Source organism: Anarrhichthys ocellatus, unplaced genomic scaffold (assembly GCF_004355925.1).
Source record: "Anarrhichthys ocellatus isolate YVR2014 unplaced genomic scaffold, GSC_Weel_1.0 scaffold52, whole genome shotgun sequence".
Classification (NCBI taxonomy): Eukaryota; Metazoa; Chordata; class Actinopteri; order Perciformes; family Anarhichadidae; genus Anarrhichthys; species Anarrhichthys ocellatus.
In genome coordinates this window covers 2,022,448-2,039,797 of record NW_022280082.1, presented here as the reverse complement: position 1 = coordinate 2,039,797, position 17,350 = coordinate 2,022,448, and the positions used below count along the sequence as shown (strand labels likewise).

The following is a 17,350-nucleotide window of genomic DNA, read 5'->3' as shown; positions in this document are numbered from 1 at the left end:
GTTGACTGTGACTCTGCAAAGGCTCAGGGGAAGTGATAGAGAGTGAGATGCAGGAGTAAAACTAGGAGTCTACAGTAGTACATAACAAGTAGACAGCAAATAATATACACGCACTGAGCAGTCTGAGGTCATTCTTGTTGTTTAAGTCCAGAGAAGACCTAACAAGAACTGGAAAGTGAAGAAAGCTAAATGATTGTTCTAGAATCTAGATTATTCTAATTTTATCTTCCCGTTTTTTTCTTGTTAAACAAGCACTAAAGAATAAAGCACTTTGTTCCAGCATATCTAATGCTGCGACTGAACACATGCACAACAAGTACTGATCATGCAGTAGTATGAAAAAGGAATCACTAAAACTTGAATGTATATATTACACTACATATGTAGAATGTTTGTATAGTTTTAATGCAAAACTAAATGGGTCTTAAGCACATATACTGTAGTTTTTCCTCAATTTTTGCTGCTAAACATTTATTTGCCGGATTAAGTAAGTCTCTGAATGTATTTCATCTAACCAAAAGTATTATTTAAAGATTTTTGATTCTAAAGTTAAGATTTAAAGTTATATATTTTTCTAGTTAATATTTTTGGAAAGCCAGAAAATGCTGATAATATTTATTTTGAATGTAATACTTACTATTGTGCAGACACAGTACTGTTCACGGCAGTATTTTGTTTGAGCAAAACTGGATGATGATTAACATCAGTGTAAGATCAGGTAAATGTGTTATAGCTTTAAATTGACTTCTTTAGCAAATGAACAGGTACGTCTGGAAAGTAGCAAATGTCATGGCAGGGTTTTATGCATCACGACAGGCCCTCCTATTGTTCTGTATTTTAGACAAGTCAACAGTGTTTATCAGTAAGAAAATATGCTATTATTTGTGTTACAGAAGTTATTACCTTGAATGTACTGTACTTATTGTCTCAGACATAAAAAAAAATACTTTAGTCATTTTTGTTCGTCGTTTTTATGACACAATTCAAAGTTTATATACAGAGTCACTTAGTACAACGTGTCAGTGTTTTAATATTTTGAAAGATCAGAATTAAAACCACATCAAAATGGTTGATGCACACTACCATTGATGATCAACAGTGTCATCCAGAAGGACTTTCTGCATCCTATATTACTGACAATCAGTAAAGAACTAACTTTGTGGGTACGGGTTCTTTTGGGTACTATAAGATACTATAAAACATAATATATATTTAACACAAGTATAATCAAATTCTGTGGAAAGGTATGGTGAATGAGTGTGTGAGGCTGTCTTCTGAGACTCCATTCACACTCCATCTGCTGTGAGCGCCATTAGACAGAGCTGATGGATGTGCCTCTGTCAGAGTTTCAATTAGCAGTCTCTTGTGGTCATGTGACATACATAATTGATGTCACTCTGATTGACTGCATACCACCACAGTCAGGGGCATGAAAAAAAAATATTTTTTTTGCCAGCCTTAATGACTACCAGCTACTAACGTGTCAACAATGCGAAATTGTTCCTCAATGAGGAAGTGTGACAGTAACAGTAATCCTGTGTTCTCTTCAATATTTATCATTACCTCTTTCATATATCAATGCTGCATTAATGTTTGACTTGATGAGATGAAACCAATCTTCAAATCTTTTGGAAAAGCAGAGTTTTTTTTTTTTTTGAGGAAGCACCTGCTTGCTGGCACAGAGCTATTTCCACGGTACACACTGGAAGAGTGAGGAACGTCATCCGGAGCACAATAATAAGGGGCTTTCCCGCAGCCATGTTTACCTCAGAGCAACTTGCCTCTGGAACAGCTGCACAGACTCGCTCCCAACTGCAGTACCGCAAACCCAACTGCAGATGTGTCTTTTAGAGAGTGACAGGTACTGGGGAACATTGAGTTTATGCTACATACAATATCAGGGCAATGGGTCATTTTACTGTACATATGGAAGTTAACAATTATAAGAACAACTCATAAAACAGTAACTAAATGTAGCGGATTATATGTACTAGAATCCCTTTAAATATGCAGTGTGCTTGATGTCTGCTGACTAACGAAGGAAAAGAATCAGGAAAAGTGAAGCTCTCCCAAAACTCATGAACATCCCAGAGGAGCAGCAGAAGTGCCTGGTGAATGCATAAGGCAGTTCAATTGTTCCGTGTTTATTGACAATCACTTTGTCTTTTTAAGGCAAATGCAGGAGCGAGACCTCCTCTCACTGCATGTGTGACAGAGGACAGAAATGGTTCCCACACAGACAGGAAGTCAAAGAGGGGCCTCTTGTGATGTAGAGGGGGATCAAAAATCGAAAGAAGTGTGTCTTTGTGTGTTGATGTGTGTGTGTGTGTGTGTGTGTGTGTGTGTGTGTGTGTGTGTGCACGTGTGAATAAATCAAAGCTTGATAAACACTGACTGAGCACTTACTGTTAATATTCTAGTAAATATATTTAATTTTATATCATGAATGTCCAGTTTGACCACACACTATCACACACATCTGCATCAGACGCATGCAGTGCACACTCACATTGATGACGGGAATTGAAACGCTCATTGGCAGCATTTATGCTTTTGGCCAGAACCGCGCGATAGTAAAGCAGACCAACGCTCCCTTTCTTTCCCACCGTTGTTCAGGTTATCCTGCGGGGCCACTTATGACCCTTCTGCAGGCAGGATGCAATGTCTGGGGACCCCAACAGGGCTGTACACAAGCATCCGCCAAGCCCTGGGAAGAAAACAAGGGCTGATGGAAAACCAGAAGAAGTTAGTAACCAGGACGCACTCAATAACACTTGCCATGCACCTGCAGCCTGTGTTTGTGTGTGTGTGTGTGTGTGTGTGTGTGTGTGTGTATGCGCAGTGAAGTGAGTTCCTTCGGAGAACTACAGCACAGCACAGTCCCCACACAACAGCACAGGTGGTCCAAACAAAAACCTGTGAAGTGTTGCCCAGAGAGTAATATCCCCACGTTGCGTGTTGTATAAAGCCCCCCCATAGGAAACAAACACTTCCGGTGCTGTAAGATTTATTGTTCCCCGCACTTATAGGTCACAACGTTTTCTGAATGATATCTTCCTCGAAAAGGCTCTTTGATTCCTCCTTAATAGTATTTAATAGTCATTTAGCATGCAAAGCAGAAACAAAAGGCTCATAATTACTGCTAGATAACCCAAGGACATATTGTTTTGTGTTTATTCTTTGCATCCCTGAAGAAGAGGGGTGAATTCCCTCTTCAGCGCATTGTGTGGTGAGAATAGGAAAGACCTGGTTAACAGTGCTGTATGGTGTGAAAACCCAAAGCATTGTTGTACTTTGATAGATTGACCGCACATCAGTTTGCGATTTCTTTCCCCCAATGTCACTGACTTTGCATCCGTATTCACATCCGCACACCTTCCTCTGCACCAGATACAGACACACAAGCATTACGCAACAGAAATCCCCAAAGTTCAACACTCTGTTAAATCATTCCTACATAGGAGGTCAATGATGAGGTTATCTATTCATAGAAATGGCATGCATGTAGGGAAAAGCTGGTGTCTTGAAATGGACCTACTTTAGTAGAGTCAGGGTTTAAAAGAAGACTATCTGCGCCCTCTAGGGTCAACATTGGGGAACATCAACAAGCAAACAAAGTATGGTAAACCTCAGCAGAATCAGTAGACTTTGAAGACATTTTACTCTTCTAATTTAGTGTTTGTAAATTGTTTATTGCTCATGTATTTAGTGTGTCTCATGTTAGATCATTCTCTGGTTACATGCACACTCTTCTTCATGCTTTCTGCCTCTGCTGCTGTTGAGTTCATGCACATACAAACCCATAACCTCACTAGCTCACAGAATTCACACCATAAACATTTGTCATTTATCAATAAATTGTATTTTCACATGCATTTGACTGACAGAGTAACTAACAGAGAATAGTAACAAGCAACACCTAAAGGTACAAAACAAATATATGTATTATAGCCTATTCATGATGTCTTCACCTTAAAATGTCTATCCTCTACCTGACAGTACATTAGGCAAACATGGTTAAATGACGGTTGTAGAGAGAGAAGGACACTTTCATTTAAAATGTGTGCAGATATTCTAACATTGTTCCTCAATTAGAGGGTTTCAATACCAGTTCACAACATCCATCTTGTGGCAAGAATGTGTACTGCTTTACAGAAGTACCGTACACATGTATTATTGATTGCTAAGAATTAAGAAATAACCAATGCAGTGGATTAAACCACTAGAGACATATTTCATGTGTCAATATGTAAATTTAAAAAAATATCAGTGTTATATATTACACTTTTTGATATGTAAACTTCCTTCTCTTCGTGATTTGACCTTGGTTGTGCTGCATTTGTGAGTCTGAAGACTGATGATGAATTGCATTCATCAACTTCATTCATATCTATTTACAGTAAACTCAATGTATTCCCCCCAGGGGAGGCCCTGGTCTTCACTGAGAGAGAGAAAGAGAGAGAGAGAGAGAGAGAAAGAAAAGAAAGTATAGAGAGAGAGAGCAAAAAGAGAGAGAGAGAGACTTACAGACAGAGTGAGAGTGACACACTGACATGCAGTGAGCTTTCAATCAGGAAATTGAAGACGTTTTGCATCTGGAGTACTTTTGAAGACACCAGCCAGGGGACAAGTTCAAGGTATTTATCTGCTTGTACGTTTATCTCACACAACAGAATGCTAACGATAGTGCAGGCAATCAACAATCGCATCAAAAAGTGTCGAATTTAGAATTAAAAACAGCGAATTAATCAACTGTTATAATGTTTTAAATGGAAGAAAATAAAAATACTTGAAAGGTTGCACACAAATAGAGTTTTACTGGTAGGCTATGAAGTCACATGATAATCATAATAGAACCGCTATCATTTGGGGACAAAAACATATCTTTAATCACAGAAGCAGTCATAAACTATATTGTGACAACATACACTAAATTTAGACTGAGCAAAATACAGTTCCTAGTGTAAAGCGTGCTGAAAGTATTCATATGGTAGGGGAATGTTGCAAAGGTCAGTGAATATAATGCAAATTTTCTTTTAACTTATCACATGAAAACAGACATGGGATGTATACTTAAGCTATGAAAGAACACTTAAAAAGTCTAGAAAGTTTGTGACGTCCACTTGTAAAATTACCGCCAAGTTACCGCCAAGTATTAATTACAGCTCAATGGATATTTTTAGGGGATAAAAGCTCTTTGATTGTTACCATGACAGTTAATTTCTGAAAGTAATGATATATTTAAAGTTATATTGTTACAGTGCGGACCACGCTGACATCAAAAGCCATTCAATGAACAGCAACATCAAGACAGATAATGTGTGACTACAAGTCCAAGCGTCCTACACAAACTGTAACTTTGATTTAAGCATTAATCCATTCAGGTTATTCAACTGAAAATGGCTTCAATTGGCTCTTACGACTATTCTTCTAACTGTTTGGTTCAAGTGAAGTATAACCTTTTTTTGATCATCATCAATTTTCTTCAAGTAGATTCAGAAAGAGCAGTTATAAGTGCACCATAAATGAAAAAACATGATGCTTTCACATTGACTCAACTAGTTCACAGTGAACTTCTGTTTGGGCCTGTCACCATTTCTCTATTTTGGACTGTGACACATGGCTGTGTCATAAACTATAAATGCAAATTATATCAGATGAGAACATGTTTTCCACTTCCTCCTATGAGAAGCGATTTATTGTGAATGCATTTGTGTAAAACTCAGCACAGGGCATGAACTCACACAGCGGGCCCGGCCGTGGGAGAAGAGGAGACGGAAAACAGTTCCAATAAGGCTCATCTGCTTTATCAGGTAAGAGCAGAGAACAGAACATGCTGAAACTTTATTTACTTACATTGAGTAAATATAGTTTAGTAGTATGCAGTGTAACTGAAGAAGATTGCCATCATAAATGCAGGATGGGCTGCGCTGGCAGTGGCCAGAAACGAGTAAACGATGACACGTTCTACAAAGGAAAACACAACTTTGAGGCCTCCAACTCGTCAAATCACATAGTAAGTAGACCATTGAAAGGAAATGTAGAAAGTATAGTAATTTACTGTGAGTTGACATGAATCTATATTAATTACCTTGATTTATTTGCTAGTGTTTTTTATTGACTCACTGCACATTTTGAATATTAAAAAAAATGTATATATTTTTCTGTTCTTCAGGCACGATGTGGAAACACCTATGTGGATAACGGTAATCACTCAACACAAAGCATACACCAACTTTTCTACCCAAAAATATCAGGCCTGCGTTTATGCAGTCAACTGAGCAGAGAAGACATTACTCGAGTCCGAGTACATTTAGAGATTGAAATCTCGGTTGTGTTTCCTCTGGTCTCTTCTGGGGGAAAGATGAGATTGTAAACTTTGTTTTCATGACATGCAATGTAAAAAACGATGTTGTACAGATACTTTCGCCCTATGCTTACACTATTAACTTATCTGTCAAAAGTAGCACCCAAAAAAAGAAGCAAATAATAGCTGAAATATGAAATAACTTTGCTTTACTTGTCTTTAGATGAAGTGTTTGTGGCACAACATGACTTCACAGCGACCAACAAGAGCGACCTACCTTTCAAAAAGGGAGACAAACTTAAGGTTTTGCAAGAGTAAGTGGCCTCGTCCTGTAGCCCCTAGAATGCAGTGTGTGTATCCAGCAGCAGTGAAACAGATCACTTAGTGCTTCTAACCTGAAGAAATGTAAATGATGTGCAACGTTTGTAGAAACGGAGAATGGTGGGTGGCGAAATCGTTGGCGACTGGACAGGAGGGCTTAATACCGTGTAATTATGTTACCAGAGCAGATACACTGGAGGTGGAAAAGTAAGAGTCAATTTCATACATAGCTATCAAAATCAACATTTTATAAAATGTTAAAGACATTTCTATAGATTTTTAGTTACATTAAGTGTGTTTTGTGGTTATCCCTTCTGCAGATGGTTTTTCAGGGACATGAGTAGAAGAGAGACTGAACGACTGCTTTTAGTGCCTGGAAATAAACCGGGTGCCTTCCTAGTTCGAGAGAGTGAGACCTGTAAAGGTGACTGTCATCAGTCTCTTTTTCTGTGACCACAAATCAGACAAATTGAAAAACACGGGAATATGTCCAATTTCAAAACAACCTGCAACTGTGCGACCTATTTGTTTCCCGCTTAGGTTCCTTCTCACTGTCAGTCAGAGATCATGAGACAGAACAAGGAGATGTGGTAAAACACTACAAGATCCGCTGTTTGGACAAAGGTGGATACTACATCTCTCACTCCAACTCCTTTGCATCCCTACAGGAACTGGTCAATTACTACACTCGTGAGTAAAAGACTTTGATCGAAGCCTGCATCGTTTAAAAAGAAGCAGATCTGCGTACGCATAGGTTTCAAAATGTTAGCTAATTAGCCACGATAAAACATACATCACGTGTTGATTTGCATTCAGGTTCGGTTCACTGCTGAGAATTACAAGATGTATGCGTTGACTTTGAGTTGAGGGGGGAAGTTAGACCCTTGTGATGTGTTGTGCATTTCCTGTGTGAGAGAAGTGATGCTCTTTCCACTCCTGTGACTAAACCACAAGATAAGAATGTCAAATCTCTAGATTGGCTGCCAATGCACGGCAATTCATGAGAAAGAAGTACACACATACAAGCTTTCTAGATTATTTAAGAGTCCATCAGTAACTCAATTTAGCAGCGAAGAAAGTAGAAAAAAATATTGTTTATTACATCCGCATGTTTCTTGTTTGGGTGCAGGTACGGCAGACGGTTTGTGCCAGCGGCTGTATGCTCCTTGTAAGGTTAAGGCACCCGAGCAGCCATGGGCACACGACGAATGGGAGATTCCCAGAGACACCCTGAAAATGGTGAAGAAGCTGGGGGCCGGGCAGTTTGGAGAAGTGTGGATGGGTGAGAGAAAGTTCATCTTGTCGTTGGCAACTTTTTAGAACCCACGACGGTAGGCAACAGTGAGTGAAGTGGCCTGTTTTCATTTCTACTGCAGGTTATTATAAGAATACCCAGAAGGTTGCTGTTAAGACCTTGAAGGAGGGAACGATGGAGCCAGAGGCCTTCCTGCAGGAGGCCAACCTGATGAAGCAGCTGCAGCATGAACGACTGGTGCGCCTCCACGCTGTGGTCACCATAGAGCCCATTCTTATTGTCACTGAGTTCATGGTCAATGGTGAGACAAAGAGTTTTTGATGATTAGGTCTCTTCAATGAAGGGTGATGAATTGTGCTACAAATATGTGATGATTGTGATGATGAGGATGAGGATCGTATAAGAAAAAGTAGAAGAATTCTCACATTAGAGAAGCTGGGACCAGAGAAAACATTTGTCATTTTGCTTGAAAAAAAAAAATGTAACTTGATAAAGTGGTGATAAAGTTATCCTTCTCCTTTTCTCATTTGCAGGATGTCTTCTGGACTTTCTGAAATCAGACGAAGGACAAAAGCTAAAGATAAACAAGCTGATAGACATGTCAGCGCAGGTGGGGAACTTGATTCTAATTGCACAATTTCAACAACATTATCACTTTGAATGTGCAGAATTGTATCTTGTATGTGGCCTTTTCATAACCCACACCGCTCAGTGATACAATGAAAGCGTTTTCAATGCTTTTTTAATTTCGTTTTTTGATTTTATAAATACAGGAACTGTGTTTGCTGCTGCTGTTGTTTAACAACATATTAGTATTTAATCCACATATTTTTTATTCTCTGACAAAAACAAAATTGTCATCCTTCTTGCTGAGCTCAAGGGCTATTTATACACACTATAGCTTTTCTTTTGAATGTGTTATAGTATGGTTCTTTGACACCAGCGTAAATACACATGGAAACTGTTAGCAGTAGCTGTGTGGTTTCTGTGGTGGAGCTTGAGCGTGTCTGGCTTGAAAGCCTCACGCTACGTCAATTATTAACATCCGGACAGGAAATCATGCTATTTTTCCATTTACAGTGAGCTCCCTCAGAACTCTGTTGCCCCTCCAAAAAAAAAGGTCTTTTGACTTCCTGAGAGTTGGCACATCCTGTTAAACCCTCTTTGCTGCCTTTAAAATACATGCAAACAACTATTCACACACACATAGGCACACATGCTGTTGCTGCACAACCTGTACTGATAAAAGGAAACTTTATTCTATGGGTTCAGTGTGCTGTACAACAGATATGTTTCAAATTGTATTATTCCTTTGGACAAATGAATGACCGACAGCTTCATTTCCTGACTTTGTATTTGATCTGATAATTCCTTTAAGAAGCTTTTTTTTTTTCCAATATTTCTCTCTTCCTCTCTATACGACAGGTAGCTGAAGGCATGGCGTACATCGAAAAGAAGAACTACATCCACCGAGACGTGCGTGCAGCCAATATTCTGGTCAGCGACAACCTGCACTGCAAGGTAGCAGACTTTGGCCTGGCCAGGATCACTGAGTCAGAATACACAGCTCAAGAAGGTGCAGTATGTGCAGTGTTTCCCCACTATAAATGCATCCAGTGCCGAAGCCAACAGTATTTATAGAGTTTTTGATTAAATTGTACATCCCTATCCCGGAACATGAAGGTATAAATTACATTAACAATAATTTGGCAGATGGTTTTGTCCAAAGGGACTTACAATAAGTGCACTCAAACTCAAAAGAAAATAGATTTAAGTGCTGAAAGGGCAACCCTCTCGAATGAAGAGTTTAAAAGCCTTTTCTTTTTGTTAAAGAAACAAGATGGAAGAGCTAGCATGTGGCATAGACGTGAAATACTGTAACGTTTTTCTATGTTTTTTCTAGACTGCCTAAAATAAGGCCCAACAAGCCCAAACACCAAACATGTGTAACTTTTTACTGTAGAATATTAACCCTCCCCAAGTTGCTAAAACAATTCACAGAATAAAAATATCGAAGACCGCAGTGTCCTCAATGGTGGCTGTGGTCCTGAATGCATCATTTGAGTACCATGCACATTATCTCTGCTATTATTCACATGCTCTGATTCTCATGCAAACATCTGTCCTATGCTAAAGTGCAGATACACAGCTGTGGACAATATGGATAAACTCTTCCATCATAGTATATGACATTTCATACCTTGATAGCAATGTACTGTATATTGTGATTACAGTATATATTTCAGAAATTTATTTGAGAAAGAATTTGTTTACATAATGATGTTGGGAATGTCTGTTTTTAATCCCTTGAATTCTGGCAATCATTGCCAGAAAAGCAGAGAGGTTAAAGGCATTTACACCTCTGAATAAATATTACAGTAATATCTCTATCTGTATTTAAATCTCTATTCTGTCATATTACACCACATTAAGAGGTATAAACACACATTCAGACACACACACGCACACACAAACACCCACACAAACCTATTCTCTACAGTTCAGTAAACAATTTCTTCTGCTTTTTTTTTTACCCTCTTTCTGGTAACTAGGTGCCAAATTTCCCATCAAATGGACGGCTCCAGAGGCCATCAATTTTGGCACATTCACCATTAAATCGGATGTGTGGTCCTTTGGCATCCTGCTCACAGAGATAGTCACCTATGGAAGAATACCCTACCCAGGTACGAGAAATGTTTGTTTTTTTACTTTGAAGAGAAAAATGTACTTAAGCTCAAATGACATTTTATTATATTGTTTAGAAATGCAAATGCTGCATTCTTACTTTGCAACTAAGGAAATTGCACAATATGATGACAAAAAAAATGATGATATTCTTATATGATATTCTAAATATTATTTTTCTTCATCAGGAATGACCAACCCAGAGGTGATCAGGTGCCTGGACAAGTCGTACAGGATGCCGTGTCCGGACGGCTGCCCCGAGGAACTCTATGACATCATGCACATGTGCTGGAGGGAGAGGCCCGAGGAGCGGCCGACTTTTGAATTTCTGCAGAACACTCTCAACGACTTCTTTATCGCCACGGAGGGACAATATGAGATGCAGCCGTGATTAAATAAAAGGTTTCCTGTTGATAATCAGAAGACAGCAAAATGTCCTCAACAGAGATGTGGGACTTGAATGGATAGCGGATGAGGACGAACCAAAAGTGATACAGTTTGGTTTGTTTAAACATTTAAAATGGACACGTATTTTAAGCCTTCCTTTTGAGTGAATGTAAAAGCTATTCATAGCTTCCTCTATCTAGAGCACCTAAGAATATTTGAAACATTTTAAAGTCAGAAAGGATTCCGTTCTGATTAGGACTGATGTACGATGGTACGGAATATGGAAATACAATTACTTGCATGATATAAAATGGCTTTTGGACCCGAGGAAGTCAAGTCGGCACAGGTAAAGTCACAGATGAAACATTTGATTGGTACACAAACAAGCAGCCTGAGATTACATGCACAATACTTTGCACTTTTTTAAATTCCTTCAGTCATGCAGCAGGTACATAAAAAAGAAGGAGGCTTTTTAATGAGAATTTATACTTGCATACATGTTCTTCAAATAAAAATATTTACTTTACTTAGAACTTTGGTTTGTTATTGTATTTCATGCCACCTGGTTTAATGAAAGTGCTTTAAAACATGTTCCACGTGTACTTTAAATCAAAGTTTTAGAGGTTACAATAAGTTTTTACTGAAATACTCTATCATGCACTTAAGTACGCTTTTTTAGCAGTGTCACATTATAAAGAAGACGGCACTCTGAGTGAGGCTTTGCATGCACAGGATGCCCCGTACAAACACAATAATCCCACTGAATAATCACTTCTGCAAACAAAACGAAAGTCTGGGATGTTCATTTTAGTTTAACTTGTGTTAAAAAAAATAGAGAATGGAGGAAAATGCAAGTGATGAGTGATAGCAACTCAAAGATATAACACCAACTTTACGACAGGTTTGTGTGAGAGACGAGTGCTGCCTCAAGGAAGCTTTGAAAAGCAAGAGACTCTAAATCTACAGTGGTTTAGATCGTCTATAGCTAAACCATCCGTTGGGGCCCCGGACAGTATCTTGAAGATAAGACATAAGTGGAATGGCCGCAGCAGCCAGGAGTAAAACCCTGCCACTTCCTGAGTGGACAGGAAACAGGAAGTGTGAGTCAGCATTCCTTAAATGCCACACAGCTAGAACACCCTCACATGCCACATTGGTTGAGGTCTTCACATGTTTGTGTGTTCAAACATCTGTTTGTTATTTGGTGGCTGAGAAAACAGACTTTTATTTTTATTTTAATATAATATAATATCTACTGCAAATAAAACGGAAAAAAAATATTCACCAACTCTCTATGAATCAAAAGTAACACACAAGATGCACCATCATCACGGTAAGTGTTACCTGCCATAAATCTAGAAATATTATTACGTATACTAATTGTCATTATGGAGTGACTTCATATTTATGCAACACTGGCCAGCAGCTTTCCTGTTGAATCATCAAAACAAGTCTGTTAACAGCGATTGCAAAGGCTTTTAAAAATGATACATAAACTTTGGAGAGTTTCCAACCGATACAACAATAGGAGAGCTCTAAATCAGCATCATCAATTCCAATAACTGCATGCAAGCATATTATAGCTGCCACTTTGGCAGTCTATTTAATATCAATATTCCTTATGAATGGAAGAAAAGACAGTTTAACGGCAGTTTGGGCTGTTTAGCACCGCAGTGTCTTGGATGTTTACCTTCATTAATTATGGACATTTACAATTCCTCATAGTTATCTGGTTACTTTTATTTTCTTAATAAATAAAACAAATATAAATGCGTACACATTAGTAAAAGAAAGTCTGACATTTGAAATGCAGAAAATGAAAGTCAGTACTATACTCCTGTCATGCTGCAGAGGTCAGTGTCACACAGTTTAACATGGTGTACTCTGCTGTGACCTGCAAAGAGACTGTTGTGCCACTAAAGACGTATGAAGGCAGCAGAATACTGGTCAGGTTCTGTCTACGACAGGAAACGAGGAGAGAGAGAGAGATGGAATGACATGCAACCAAGCCCCTCAGTCGGATGAAAACTATTTTCCTTAAATGCAGTGTTTTCATTGACTACTAAGGATGCAACATACAGCAGGGAAATGCATCCTAAAAACATACTGCACATCCTCAAACTAGCTGCAGTATATTTACACATTTCTTGGTCATAGCAATGGTCACACATTCCTCATAAATCATATTTTGGTACCATCAAACAGCGACCTGTATTCATTCTTTATTCAAGTCTTTATTTGTCTGTCTGGCTTTCTTTGCATGTAACACGTGTTTTTTGGCGCTGGAAGACGTTTAAGCCAAGCAAATGATTTGACAGACATGATTTCATTTAGTGAAGAATACTGTAGATGTTATGGGATGCAGCGACTATTTGTTCAGAGTTTTTAAAAAGCCACCCAACAGGCGGAGATCATTACAACATCTGTCTGTCAGCTGATGAACCGAGGGAACGGCCATTAATAATCACGTCTCACGCTGCCGTGGGATTGATAAGCAGCCTCACCTTGAAAGAAGCCATAATGTCAACACAAGATGACAAGACATGTGGGGTAAATGTTGGGAGGCCTAATCACCCTCTCCCCTCTTTCTGTTCATCACTGCTGCCTGAGAGGATTAATGACGGGAAATGGCGGCTCATGCACAGACTGATGAGTGATCCCTGCAGAAGGCAACATGTCATTAGCATCCACTGAGGGTAACCCGGCGCTGTCCTCTGGGATGAAGACGAGCACATCGCCACAGATGAAAAGAGATGTGCTTTCATCTTCCAATAATGTTGCTGTTTTCAATGGCGCTCAATTGGGATTATGCTCCTCATAAACATGTTTTCTCTCCTGGGCTTTGATGTCATTATATTAATGGAGTTCATCAATCAAGAGTGTCTACTCCAATAGATGCAATGGATCTTGAAATGATGACAGAAGATGTATTTGAAACAATTTGCAAAATGAGCATTTGTAACATAACAAAAAGAGATGGATTTTGAGAGGGGCACTCTTTACTTTGCTTATGTTGTACAGAGATATAGAGCAGGCTGATTAAATTCTCTCTTGTGGAATTTGTGGAAGCCATTCGTTGTAATGGAATTTACTTTAGTGAGGCCAAAACTAAAGCACACACTGAGTCATTTATGGAGGCCTGCTTACTTTTTGTCAGGCTGATTGGGAAAGATTTAGGAAACCATCTGCTCGATTGATATTTTCTCTGATATACGAGTCTATGTCAATTAATTTACTGTCGGAAGCCTTAAAGCCATGACGTAGCAGGAACCCCCCCCCTCAAATATATCTGGTAATTTACCACCATGATTGTACTCAATGATGAACCAAGGGCACCGGTAACTACAGGGGAATTTAATTATATGTGCACTGTTGTAGTAAAAAGTACTGAAGGATACTGCTGGTCTACACTATGTGGGCTAAAATGTACCCATTTAATAGTCCCTTGGACATTCCTGTCTCCACTGTTACACCTTTGAGGACAGAATGCTTTGATTCGTTTTAAGAGAATATGAAGTATCAGCCTAATAAATTAATTCTGGTATTCTCTCAGCTAAATCAATTCTATACAACCACATAAACCTTTCCCTGGACCAAACACTCAGCTACATTTCACACAGCTGCAGACTTGCATAACATCTGGTACCTTGTGTCATGAACATGAGTCCATAGTAAGCTCACTAACAAGACAGCTCATCATCCCTGATCAGTATGCAGCACTGCGCTCCTGCTCATTTCAAAGATCCCTGCTGTCACCATCTCCCTTCACCCGGCGGAACCAACAGTCAACGTACATATTCATGTATGTGGCTTTGACCTTGGCTGGCTGTCTCTACCGCTGTGCTTTCTTTTCTTTTTTTTACATTCAAAGCAAAATCAAGAAGAATATGTTGTAAAAGTGGAGTTGAGATGGAAATTTTCAATAATTTGCATTTTGTAAACTGTATTTCATTCTTCTTTAAAGCTGCTCACTACATCATTCTGAGCATATGTATTGCCTCCACATGGCTCTCAAAATGATGACGGCTGAGCCGGCGGCTATAGCAGCTAACATTGGTAACGTTGGGGAAATGGAGAGTGGGCGCGTCGGTAAGGACGGCATGATCAGCTGTAACTGTCCCGAGCTAGGCAGTGGGGCAGATCCAGTAACATGCACTAAAAGGCACGCCTGGTCAGCCCGGCTATGGAAACTAAGCACAGAGAAGCTCAGATTACACACACAGAGGGAGAGCGACCTCATTCTCTGGTCAGGTAGACATTACTCCACTATATATTTACATTGCAAATATTTGTGTGCTGCTATATTAATGTCCTGCATATCGTATGGAGAGCCTTCAAAGCATACACTATATGCCTTTATCCTGTCATGCCATTTTATTAATGGTGACCAATACTTAATTTCTTTATCCTCGAACCAGGAAACCTTTTGGAGTGGACTCAGTGATGGAGCAAGGTCAGCCTTCAATCAGAGGATCGGCGGTTTGATTCTTGGCTCCGCTAGTCCATGTTGATGTGTTCTTGGGCAAGACACTTAACCCCAAATTGCTCCTGCAGTGTATGAATGGGTATGAATAGAGTCCTGATGGGTGGCACCTTGCATGGTAGTCCCTGCCATCAGAGTATCAATGGGTGTGAATAGATGGATGATGACATGTAGTGTTGAAGTGCTTTGAGTGGTCGGAAGACGAGAGAAGTCCATTTGGCATTTACTATCCAGCATAATGATTCAAATCGTATTCTGTAAGTACCTAAGAGTCATCAGGAGAATGGACAAAATTAACTACAAACAGTCTAAGTCTGCAGTCTTATTAAATCCCTGCCATCTTTCTGCGTTGTCATTACTTATCAGGTTCTTTTACTGGGCACTGAACACCAAGCAATTAACATTGTGGGTCTCTCCTCCTGCCAGGTGAAGTTCATTTTGGTATATTTAACTTTTCCTCTTGTTAGAACGTTTTTTAAATGAAAGGATGACGAAGGAATTCTGAGAAAAATGGGACGTAAAGCCGGGCAGCAGGGATGAACGGGGTTCAAAACCCCAGAAGAGGTTTGAAGGTGACCCCTCTCTCTCCTTTAAAAAGGTCTCCTTCACGTTTACGTGCATAATTTATTCATTAAAGACAAGCTCTTTAAGACACCACCTGCATGAAATCATTGTCATGTTCCAGTGTTTGAGATTAATCTGACACTCCAGTAATGGGAAGGTGACACATTCCTTAATGTAAAAATATCCGTTTCAGTATTTCAAAACCTGCATGGTGTGTGTGTTTCCAGGAGTGTAACGGTATCACACAAATAATCAGTCACACGTGGTGCTCCCCCACAGAGAGGGAAAATCCACCAATCGTGGAGAATTGTGTGTTTTTGCACAGAGCCTGAATTCAATTAGCAGAACTCTGTGTTTTACCCAAAATACACACAACATGAAGGAATGCTCTCCCTTAACGCAGTAAAACAGCTGAGCAACAGGGGCTACTGGTGCAGTCAAGCAATTATGACGAAAACAAACAACTCAAACCCAAAATTACAATGAAGCAGAATTGAAGTGCAGGACGCGTCGAGTGCTGCTGTGCAAAACTAAAAAGCCATAAGCCTGAGTGCTGCTTGTGTAGATCGTTTTGGCTCCATTGTAAGCCATTCATTAAATTCCTTAAAGCACACTTTCCAGTGTGATTGAAGCTTTCGTTATACTTCCAAAATGCTCTCGTTTCCTTCATTGCTGCTATAAATCATTCCCAACGATCATCTACCACTTTGATGCATTATAAAATCATTTTACTTAAAATATTAAGAGGTACCTGCGTAAACCTCTAATTCCCTAATTCTATAGACCAGCAGCTCTTTCTTCTGACTGCCTTTTGATCACGGTGGACTCTGATGCAACTGCAGAGAAAGTTATCTTAAAGATTTATTTTGATCAAGAGAAATATGAAGCAGAAAGATGCTCCCTCCATTCCTGCTCCTGGTGTTCCTCAATGTGTCGATTCATGTGAAACAATGAATCCGTTGTCTGTTGCCTTTTTCCAGTGATATAGTAGATGCTCTTTAGTGATGGAGTTGTTTTTTGACTTGATAAAAGAGGTTGTATTCCAGCAAGGAAGTAACTTACGACACATTTACATCCTCTAATACTTTTTCCTGGATTCGCTTGAGCTAGTGATTAAAGTATTACAAGAAATGCTAGACTTTGCACACGTTGGCTCATGTTACTAAAGATTGTGTGGTTAGTGCTACATCACTCTGCGGTACGTTTGCTTAATGTGGGATCCGAGGATGAACATCTTACAGGACATAATAGAGGCCGCAAGAGGATTATTTTGGGGGGGGGGGGGTGAAGAATATAAATTCCCAGCATAGTACAGTCATCCAAGAACCCTCTCTCATCTGAAAATCAG

The 17,350-nt window shown here is 39.4% G+C and overlaps 1 protein-coding gene across 1 annotated transcript; it reads left to right on the top strand.

Moving 5' to 3' along the window:
• The first annotated feature begins 4,554 nt into the window (after positions 1–4,554).
• On the top strand, positions 4,555–11,472 carry blk (BLK proto-oncogene, Src family tyrosine kinase). Its single transcript, XM_031870443.1, has 14 exons — positions 4,555–4,637; positions 5,727–5,813; positions 5,920–6,016; positions 6,176–6,206; positions 6,531–6,621; positions 6,737–6,835; positions 6,949–7,052; positions 7,169–7,318; positions 7,758–7,910; positions 8,005–8,184; positions 8,417–8,493; positions 9,309–9,459; positions 10,436–10,567; positions 10,757–11,472. The coding sequence occupies exons 3-14, from the start codon at positions 5,921–5,923 to the stop codon at positions 10,957–10,959; spliced, it is 1,467 nt and encodes a 488-aa protein (XP_031726303.1). The 5' UTR covers positions 4,555–4,637; positions 5,727–5,813; position 5,920; the 3' UTR covers positions 10,960–11,472.
• Positions 11,473–17,350: the final 5,878 nt, after the last annotated feature.